Source organism: Carassius auratus, chromosome 3 (assembly GCF_003368295.1).
Source record: "Carassius auratus strain Wakin chromosome 3, ASM336829v1, whole genome shotgun sequence".
NCBI lineage: Eukaryota > Metazoa > Chordata > Actinopteri > Cypriniformes > Cyprinidae > Carassius > Carassius auratus.
The window spans coordinates 6078336-6089435 of NC_039245.1; the positions used below are offsets into that span (position 1 = coordinate 6078336).

The window sequence follows — 11100 nt, forward strand, 5'->3', positions numbered from 1 at the left end:
TATAATATAGACGTGCATGGCAATCAGACAATGGCATTTTATTCAAATTTACAAGAGTTTACAAAATCCACATTTAGAATAGGTAACTTATTCATTCTTAAAAAAAATCCACCACAAAAACCTGCAAGCAAAATCATGTCAGCAATGTAAATCTTCATGAAAACAATTCTGGGGAGGAAGTCGACGATAGTTGGGCTGTAAGTGAGTAGTGCTAAAAAGGGCTGGTGTGATCTGAAACAGCATGGACTGGTAGAATCAGTCGAGGGGATGCCGATAAACTGTCCAAGACTGTCCTAAACATCCCGTCACATCATCTGAGTTCTGGCCATTGGGTCTTGATGATGACCAGGGTACCAGTGTCCAAAAGAGTTCATATATCCTCCAGAGTGGATGGGGGCACCTTTGGTTGACATGGAAACATCCCACAGGGGCATTCCTGGTGAACATGGTGTTCCAGATGCAGAAGCTGCTTGAAGGTGTTCTCCTTCTGGTCCACCTGATCCATGCTTCATGATCTTTTTGTACTTGGAACGCTTGTTCTGGAACCATATCTTTACCTGTAACATTTGCATTTGGATTAGTATTTGTTACAACACGTTTCCATCTGTGGACTTTTTATTTTTATTATTCATAACACATTAGTCAAGCAAGATTGGAAGGAATTACCAAAATGCATGTAGGACCATACAGCCCTTTTCAGGTGGGAAATATAGGGGGACATTTGAGACCATATATATAATTAACCTTTTATTAACTGATAAAATGTCAAACAGAAGGCCCCATGGCGATACTGTATAAAGTTACTGATCAAAATAAACACACAAACCACAGTCAGAGAAACACATAGACCACAAACTGGCGATATTATGAACAATATACAATGTCAATACACCCTAATAAGACAGAACTTTTAATAATAATAATAGGAGAGTATTTCGTTCATCTTCAGTTGTGTTTTAAATGTGCTTAATGAATAAATATTATAATTAAAGTCAAATCTAATGCAACACATTGAGACTAATGCAAACTTTTTTATATATATATAAAAAGCATGAAAGCATCTTATTTATAAAAGTAAATAAAGTATTACATTGAATTTGTTTTGTTTTTTTAAACCACATTTTACTATATAGGAACATTTAATCTTTGATATACAGGTTTTCATAGTAAATTGTAATTATTTCTATCAGAAACATTGCTGTTTTACAGTAAAATTACATTCATTTTACTTGTTCTATTAAACTACATTTTTACTAGTTAAGGTAAATTAACAAAGCAAGTATTTTTTTTCAGCTACAATTACTAACATTTTAGCTCTTTGTTTTATTTACTTTTACAAAATCAAGAGCAGAGAAGTCTGCTTTTTCTTGTCTTTTTGTAGTTGTAGAGCACAGAATTAACAAAATGTCACAAGCTGACATTTTAAGTGTGAATCTCTGCGAGTTTTGACTCAGCATGATTTTTTTTTACTAAAAAAGAAAAAAAAAATGCTACAAGTGAGAAGATCTTGACAGTTCTTTGGATCAAATAAAATTCTGATCAGTCCAAAGTTTTAACCAGAACCCTCCCTAGCATTCACTTGTGCATGTTCATTTTATTTATTTTTAGTTAAGAATATATGATATGAAGTAGCCTTGATATTATACTCTGGTGTTTTTAATTCCTTAATTGTGTTACTAATGTGGAAAAGTCATACTAATTGTGAATTTACAATCAAAGTCACACCCACAGAGCTGTAAAATCTTCTATAATGAAACATAATTAAAGTGATGTTTTTCAAGAGACTTTTAAGCTGGGTGAAAGTCCAATTACCCTTTTAACATTTTCTCTGCACGCTGACACCCAAAATAATTATTCTAATTTAGGATTTCACAATTGATTTTTTATTTATTTTTTATGTGATGTTCCTCTTGCCGCCTTTAGAAAAACTCTGTCATGTGGCGATGCCTTTATTTTTATCACTAAAATGATGTCTGCATGTATTATTATAAAAAAATAGATTAAATGAGCCGCCTGTACTAAAAACAGGAAGAGGTGCCAGGCAACATTCAACACTTTCTTCCTGGAGTAAAGAGTACTTGGCTCTGCAAACTGCCCACACACTATCAAACACATATTAAAGTTTTGATATGTGTTTTTTTTTTTCTGCTAAATATTTTCCTGCTGAAAAGAATTTTTTTTTTTTTGTAAATGTACTCAAGAGAAAATGATAACACTAATCAATGAAATATGTGATACATTTCCAAACCAAAATAACTGAGTTTTTATAATGTATTAGAGTATTGAAGGTTTCTTATATGCTACACAGAAATTATACTCTAACACAGAAAGTAATGATAGTAAGAGCAATTAGTATGAATGAAGGTCATAATAAGTTTACAATTATAAAAATTTAACAATTCATAATGTGTTTTCTCTTTGACTCTGTATAGTTTTAAAAATGTAATAATTAATATCTTTGTATTCGCAACAATACCAATCCCAGACTTTCAAACTATTCATCTAAAAAAAAAGGCTTTTGAAAAGTAGCCGAATAAAAAAAGAAGTCTATAACATGGAAAAAAATATTTTCAAGACCGTTTTAATGTGACATTTTTTATTAGAAAAAAGAAAATAAATAAATATTTTCTTCATAAAAGGTGAAGGTAACATAACATTTTCTTCGTAAAAGTAAAGTGCCTTTAGTTGAAGAAGTTGTTTTTGTGATTAATTAAAAGTTTTTATTGTTTCGAAGTTAGACTTTGTGTGTGGGTGGATGGTTTGTAATTTTTCTAGAAGCTTCAGTGTGTCCTTTCATTATAGTAACTGAAATATAGGGTGAAGTCAGGTGAACTAGGCCACCGTGTAAAACGGGTCAAATAAGGTTGAAGTAGATTTCTTACATTTGTTCAGCTACATAGACATACAGCTTGTGACCAAAGACTGGAAGCTACTAAATGTTGAAATAATTACACTTTAATAAGTCGAAATATATTGATTTAAATACTGATGCTTTAAAGAGATTAACCCTAGAAGCAAGTTTGGCAAAAATAGATAAAAATGAAAAAAAACTGTCATGAGAATGACTTTTTTTTAAGAATGCATGTGTGTACATGGGCTTGTTGCAAGGGAATTGTTGCTGTAATAAGTATACAGTAAATCAATAATGATTTACTTTCTTAATATAAATAAATCTGAACAAAAACAGTTATAGGCCTATTCATACAGTCTCCCTTTAGTTATATAAAAGCAACTTAATCTGAAATAAATACAGAAACACTGCAGTTAAAATTGGGCTCGCGGTTGGAAACAGAACAGAACTGAACAAAACCGGATACTACAGCCATGGTCACATCCGCACTGCAGAATCGCATACTATATCTGCATTCATAAATGTATCTTTGTTGTCTAAGTATATGCAATATCCGGTTTTGACTATAATATGTGAGATATGTGTCATGTGTGGTTTCCAGATTAGAAACTGCCATTGAAGAAGAGACCCGTGCTCACTATTATTTAGGCCTATTTATTTCTTTGTTTGCTAAATTAAGGGTGAAAACATTTTGCAGGGTCATATATTACTTTCATAAGAACTATTATTAAGAATAGCCTATAGACTATCACTCGAAATTGTGCTTATAAACGTGAGAGCCTAGTTCTAACTTGACGGTCATGTTAATCCCGTGGCTTCACGGCTCGCAAAGAATCGGGTTTTTTTTACAAAACCCCATTTTTTTTGCTATATTTACATACACAAATTTAGGCTAGTAGACGACATAGCATTTCCTATAAAAATGCTAAATATGCCTCCATTGTTATCGTTTATTTTTCGTTCCTTTGTCCCTGATAAATAGAGGCTTTTGTTATTTTAGAACATTTTTACTTAATATTTTAACGATGTATTTGGGAACGTGCAATGCACTTTACGCGCCACCAACGTTCTGCTTTGTACAATGACAAAGGCCTTCCCACGTTTACCTGTTGAAGTCTTCACATTGGTTTGTAGCCTATAGACAAGACCAAAAACTTCTGGTATTTATAGAAAGAATAACGACCTTTTATTATTATTATGAACCAATTTACTTTCAGAACGGTCCACAAAAGCATGCGTAACACATGGCGTAAAGTCCAAGTTATTCTCCATCTTTGATTAAGTATTGTCATGTGTACGTACCTGTGTTTGTGTCAGGCCCAGTTTGGCCGCCAGATCAGCGCGCTCCGGCAGCGCGAGGTACTGGGTCTGCTGGAAGCGCTGGTTGAGCGCCTGAAGCTGTAAACTCGAGTAGATCGTGCGGGGCTTGCGAATCTTCTTCCCCTTCCCGTTCAGACGGATCTCTCCACTTTCAATGGAACTTTGCTTCTCGGAATCTTGAGTAAGAAGATTAAATATAATATTTAAAAAATAATATAGGAGGTATACTGATAACTGTTAAATAAACTACAGAAAATAAACAATTTCTCAGAAATGTGCAGGCCATTCTGTCTGGAGAAAAGGATTGTCAACAGCAAAAGACGTTTGGTTTAAACTACCAAACTATACTACATTCAATATATACACGTAGAGCTGAAACTCCTGTGTTCCTGTGTGGATAATAGTCAAATTTCACTTGAATTAAAAAATGATAAATAATGAATAATAATAAAAGAGCCAGTGATTATTTATTTTCCTTTTCTTTTTAATCTTGCAATCCAAAAACAGGTTTCAAAGACATAAATCGCGAGACATTAGTCCGTGTGTGTGTGTGTGTGTGTGTGTGTGTGCAGGTTACGAAAATTACTTGATTTGTTATTACAGTCATTACAGTATTTTAATTCATATTGCGTTGGCTGTATAGCCAGCAAAGTTCAATAATTTGACACAAAAATTAAAACACGAAATGTCTTCGAGTTGAGTACAACTAAAGCAAATATGCTCACTATTAAAATAATCGATAAATAGTTTACAATTAGCCTTCCTTTGACAAAGTATGATTTAACGATTTAGCATGTTATTTGTTATTTGCTCTGTTCTGTCTTTATAGGCTTCTTGATTTTTAATGCGCTCAACCGGTTTTAAAAATTGTGAAGATAAACTTTGCAATGAGTCTTATTTGACCCATTTCACAAATTAAATATAAACATTTTGGCACGTTATTAATTAGAAATGGGTCGGTAATTAAACTTAATGTAAAGAGCAATAATCACAGGCCTATGTGTCGATCCCAAATTAAGGATTTCTGTCTTCAGAAATCAATCATGAATGCTGCGCCCTGTAAAACTAGTTTTCTCAGCCAGCTTAACTTTGGCGCAACACGGAATTTAGTAGTTGATTCTTTTTCTTTTCTTTTTTAAGACGTTTCGGGGTAGAGTAAATGAAAGCACACTTTACCTGCATCCTCTACTCTTGAGTGACCGACTGGATTGTTGTGTTGATAGGGTAGGTAAGCTCCGGATTGGTGATGGGCGGTGGGATAGTGGTAAGAGAGCGGGCGGCCGTACGAAGCAGCTCCCGAAGAGAAGGCTGCATCGTACTGCGAATGTGCTCCTTGATGCAAACCGTGCACCTGATAATGCGCGTGAGAAACACCGGGGGAATGCTGCTGGTGAGACTGGTAGCCGTGACTGAACTCCAGAAAAGCCGATTTTGAGGGGTCTGAAGCCACCAAACGTTCAGACAGTGAAGTCATAGTCATTTTTTAGAGTTATGTCCATTAGACCGATTCACCATAAAAAAGCAGCATCTATTTAGGAGAGTCATGTGGTTTCCATCATTTAAATAACTTCAATAAAAATATCCATGTCCGTGAAAAGGCGACGCTCATGTGTCTGCTTTTGTTTTGACTGTACGAGGTCTGTGAAGTTAGTCTCAACAGTCTCATGAGTTAATTCCAGCAGTGAGAACGCGCTCTCTTATTGGCTGCACGCGCCGTTCTCGTCAGTTCTGCAGGCGCAATGACGTCACTCGTGTAATATGCACGTCACATCGCAATTCACATGCTGCAAGCAAATGGTTTAGATGTATCAATACGATAAAAAACAAAAACAAACAAACAAAAATCGTTTGATACTTTGGATTAATTCCATAAATACCAAGAAGTACAAAAATTGCATTTAAGGAACGTCTCAAAAAATTATTAGAAAGTCTTAACGATAAGATTCATAAACATTAAGAAATAAAATTAATCAGCGGGCAGTGGTTATGCAAATATGTAGTTATATAATTTCCAACCAAAATTTGTGAGTGACAACTTTGGTTGTTTCGAACATTTTCGGGGATTTTGGGACTCACTCACTACATGTTTTTCACTTAGGCTTTATATGGCTAGCAACCTAAAGTCTTTTAACATCAGTGATATGGAAAGGCACATGAACATTGGTTATGAAAATACGTGAACATAAAGACGAAACACTATCAACAGACGTTGTAGGCCTACTAAAATAATGCAACAATCATCAGCCCATAAAACATAAAATGTAGGGTAATATTAAACAAACTTTTCTACAAAAGGAAGAAATTAACGCACTAACATTTATTAGAATTAAGCATTCTAATTCTAAGGGAATTTTGGGAACTAGAATTACTTATTAAACATTTCACTTCTAAAACACGTAAGACAACTTTTACATGAATAAAACAATGTAGGCTAATTTAAACAATATTAGGCTATCAACAAAATTATTTTAAATTCCAAACAATATATATTTTTCCATTATAAGTTTTATACAAATATCTTACAATAACTTACAACTATATATATATATATATATTATATATTATATATTATATATATTATATTTGTAAAATAATTTTTTTATTTATTTACCGTATGACTGAGATCTTTCGTTAAAATTACTAAAGTTAATATTTTGAGGATACAGGGAAAGTTTCAACAGGAATCCGATTACGTTATTTTAGTCAACCAGTTTAACAGTAGCCTATTCATTGAAATTATTGTATAACGAAATCAGACACACAGGATTAAGTGAAAGTAGCCTCCCAGAGATAAAACTCATTTTTATCGCGCTCCAGAGGAGAAGCGTTGAAAAGAACCGCTATTGATGCGCGAGGTTGTTACATGTTTTGCTTGAAGCACACGTGTTGTTAAACCAAAATAGTGACGTTACGACAGAATTACACAAATTATAGGTACTTTTATCTTATGCCAACATTCCTCAACACACAGGTACAACCAACCGTCCCGACACGCCCAGCCTCGATGCTCAGTCCTGAAGCCTGAAACCTGACCTTTAACGGCAACACTCCAGGAAGAACCAACCGCGCTGTATGCTGTCTGAAAACATGACAACCTATTCAAATGTTATTTTATATTTCTAGACAAAGTTTTAATTTGAACACATGATTACATGAGCACTGCAGCTAAAAGAGAAAGAAATATTTTAACAATAGTTGGTATTCGAGCTGAACAGTATGGGCCAGCATGTCATAATCCTCTATGATTGACTAAGCACTGCTTTGACAAAATGTGATACCATAAGGGAAAGAAGGAGAGGGAGATATGAAGGATAAAGAAAGTGTAGGATAGAGATAAGACCATGGGCCACAGTAAGAGAGAAAGAGAGGATAGCGACAGACTCAGAGAAAGAAAGTGTATACTCCATCCCAGTCTGTAATTATGTGTACATTATAGAGGAGAACAAAACGTGCCCCTGAAGTCATAACACAAGGACTTATACCCTCACTTTGGTTTTCATTCACACTGGAGGGAAAGAGGTTAATAACAATACTTCTCATCTTAGGCCAGACTAGCTGGCGTCCTCAGTGTGTGTGTCTCTCTACTGGTGTGTGTATATTTCTGCACACTGCACACTGTATTGTGTAGGTGAGTTTATGTCATCTTTGATTTGAGGCCAGGCGATAATGCTATATGGCGCATGTTTCACGAAGCCCAGAGCTGATAAATGCTCTGCTGATGGTGAACTCCAGTGGATGAGGAGGGAATAAATCACAAGGCCTATAATCGATACTGAAAGAGAATGTTAAGGAGAAATTTAAGTAGACTGCTTTGTTGGAAATTATTTTGCTTTGAAATATGTGAGATAATAGTAAGGCATGACCATTTAGATAATTTGTTTAATTGACAGGCAATTCAAAGTCTTTGAAGTAAGTCGTAAATAGGTGTGGATCCGTTGTCCATCAGTTGGGCTAAGCATGGAGTGATACACAAGTATGACATTTCGACGCAAATGTAGGCTAGTCCTACCTAAAAGTTTACTCACACCTACAATCTTTTCTAATGACAATGCCAAGTGAATGTCGTTATTTATTCATTATTAACGCAACCCTCTCGTTTATCATTAATAGCCTGATTTAAAATACGAATGGTCCGAAATGCTCATGTTTACTTTCAAAATCGCATTGAAATTAAAAAAAATATTATATGCTTAAAAATATGAAATATAAATTATTTATTTATGAGCCAATAAAAACTACTGTCCTCTGCAGTACAAAAATGAAGAATAATCTAAATATGTCCCGTGACGCTGACCATAAACATCTTCCGCTAAAGGGATTTCTAGCGGTTTCCAAACATTTGATTTATTTTGTCCTGGTTTCATCGCGATGGATGAAATGAACCTGCTCGATGAGGAGACTCGATTAATCTGCATGCACTATTTCATCATTATAAAGAATCACCCTGTTATCCATCTTATGGAAGGTAATCATAATTTAAATGCAGGCGTAGCAACCCACATCTAAAATAAACTTATCCTATAATTATATTGCACTAGACACTAGACACATCCTCGTTTATGTATAATATTTCATGTGTTTCTGTCTAAATGTAGGCCTATGTCAGTTTTAACGAGGTAGTTTGACAATCATTTTTTGCTTTGTTTTCAAGACTGGATGTTGTCGTGAACGAATTCTTCTCGGTATTATGTTTTATGAAACAACTTGGGTGTAGGCTGATTTATTATAAAGACGTTAATTATTTGCTGGCTAAACCGCAGGTAGCTATTATGCTATTATTGTTTTAGCAAGAGTGTTCTCTTTAAGGGAAAATGTTCAGTATTGTGTTATAAAAGTAAAACAATAAATTCTTGCGTAAAATCAGACAGACAGATACATATATAGATAGATAGATAGATAGATAGATAGATAGATAGATAGATAGATAGATAGATAGATAGATAGATAGATACACAGACTAATTAATTATAATTCTGTCAGCATTATCAGTCGGACTGGTATATTTTATGAACGATTTATAAAATGATGTGAAATCATATCTGGAGCACTTCAACTTTGGAGTGTGCGTTTTTGTCTTCTCGTTAAGAGACCATGCACTCCTATATAGACCAAAATAATAGATCACCTGTATACAAGCATTCTTTATTTTCAGTTATAAACCAGAACGAATCATCTAATAGGATTAATACAGTCGTTTGACACTTGTTTGATTTAACTCTTTCTCCTTAAAGAAAAAAAAGAATATGTTGTTGAAGTGTGTTACCACAACAGAAATAAACAAAAAATAAATAAAAATGAAATAAAAATAAATAAATCATAGTTTGATTTAACTCTTTCTCCGTAAAGAAAAAAAAATAATATGTTGTTGAAATGTGTTACTACAACAGAAATAAACAAAAAATAAATAAAAATGAAATAAAAATACACACAATATATGCACTTTGCACCAAATGACTTTGTACACTTAAAAAAAAATAGACATAAACATAACTAATTTTTTATCAATTTTCCAGCAACAAGAAAATGTATTTCAACTCAAAAAAGCATGTTGCTACAACTGAATCACACCGATACATATTTTTTTAATATAACAAAAAATTTAAGGCTGCAGGGAAACAATTTTGTTTTAAGTTGACTCAACAAACAGTTTTTTAAGAGTGTAGTTTTCTTAGGTCTACTGGGTAAAACTCGTCCTCTGACACAATAATCACTGAGCTCAATACATGCAACAGACTTGAATGATCATCAAGCACAATTCAGCTTTCCTGGGAAGAATGAGTTACTTATCTTGTAAATGGCAATTAGTTTGAACAATAGTCCAGATATTCAGTCTTTTGTCAATGCTAAATGGTAAAAGTGAATTTGAGAGGTGTCAGCATTCAAGACTGACCTGGAGACTCTGCACCTCACTGGTGTCTCAGATGCCTTTACCTGTCAGTGTAATTAAGGTGCTTGATGAGCATGTTTCAGTCTGTGAATGTGTTTTAAATCTAGCTGCAGGGTTTTGGGTGGTTTCAAGGCATTGCTCAAGCTGGGCGGTTCACCAGAGAGACAGATTGTCTCCTTCTGTCTGGCAGCTGCCAGGAACATCAAAGGTGTTGATGTGAACTCATTTTGCCTTTGAACATTGCCGAAGTTCTCTCTCTACCTTACACTGTGTGCTCATTTTATTTCTATCTTCTTTCTCTCTCTCCATGATCTGCCATCTGGGAGCCGGCTTTGGCAGGTTTACCCAAGCCTGGGGGAGCTGTATGGCAAGAAAAGAGGCTGTGAAGGGCACAGCATTTGGGAGAAATGTCTGACCTACCAACCCTGAGGATAGAGATGATCTGTGCTTATCATCCATCCATCCATTCATCCATCCATCCATTCATCCATCCATCCATCCATCCATCCATTCATCCATCCATCCATCCATCCATCCATCCATCCATCCATTTAATACATCTAATTAATCTAATCTATCCATCATCCATCAATATATCTAAAAATTTTATACTAAAATATGTTTTTAAGATATATATTTACTTAAATAGATTTTTGAAAGTTGTAGTTACTTCCCTCTCTCTCTCTCTCTCTCTCTCTCTTTCTACAAGATGTGGCAATTAATTAATCTAAATTAGTGCAAATTACATTTGGCTGTGGAAATACCCCCACAGATAATTTAAACCCAATATTGATTCAACATAAAAATATTACACATAATCCTTTAGGCTACAGCGGCCTGAAATAAACCAACGAACGTCTCAGTATTTATTGTTCAAGTCATTGCCTGGTGACCAAATCTGGGCTGTATTTCCTAAAAGCATTGTAATCTAAGTAGATTGTAGACCCACTGCCACCAATGGTCTCTACGACCAATTGACCAATAGTTGACTGATTCATTCAGGAATGAAGTAACCAGCTCACTTTATAAATGTGATGCTGTG

The 11100-nt window shown here is 34.5% G+C and overlaps 1 protein-coding gene across 1 annotated transcript; it reads right to left on the minus strand.

Moving 5' to 3' along the window:
* Positions 1–18: 18 nt before the first annotated feature.
* LOC113045011 (homeobox protein Dlx4a) lies at positions 19–5830 on the minus strand. The gene is made up of 3 exons (XM_026205113.1): positions 5348–5830; positions 4154–4347; positions 19–557 (listed from the first exon to the last, which is right to left on the minus strand). Exons 1-3 carry the CDS (start codon positions 5649–5651, stop codon positions 306–308), a joined length of 750 nt encoding a protein of 249 aa, XP_026060898.1. The 5' UTR covers positions 5652–5830; the 3' UTR covers positions 19–305.
* Positions 5831–11100: the final 5270 nt, after the last annotated feature.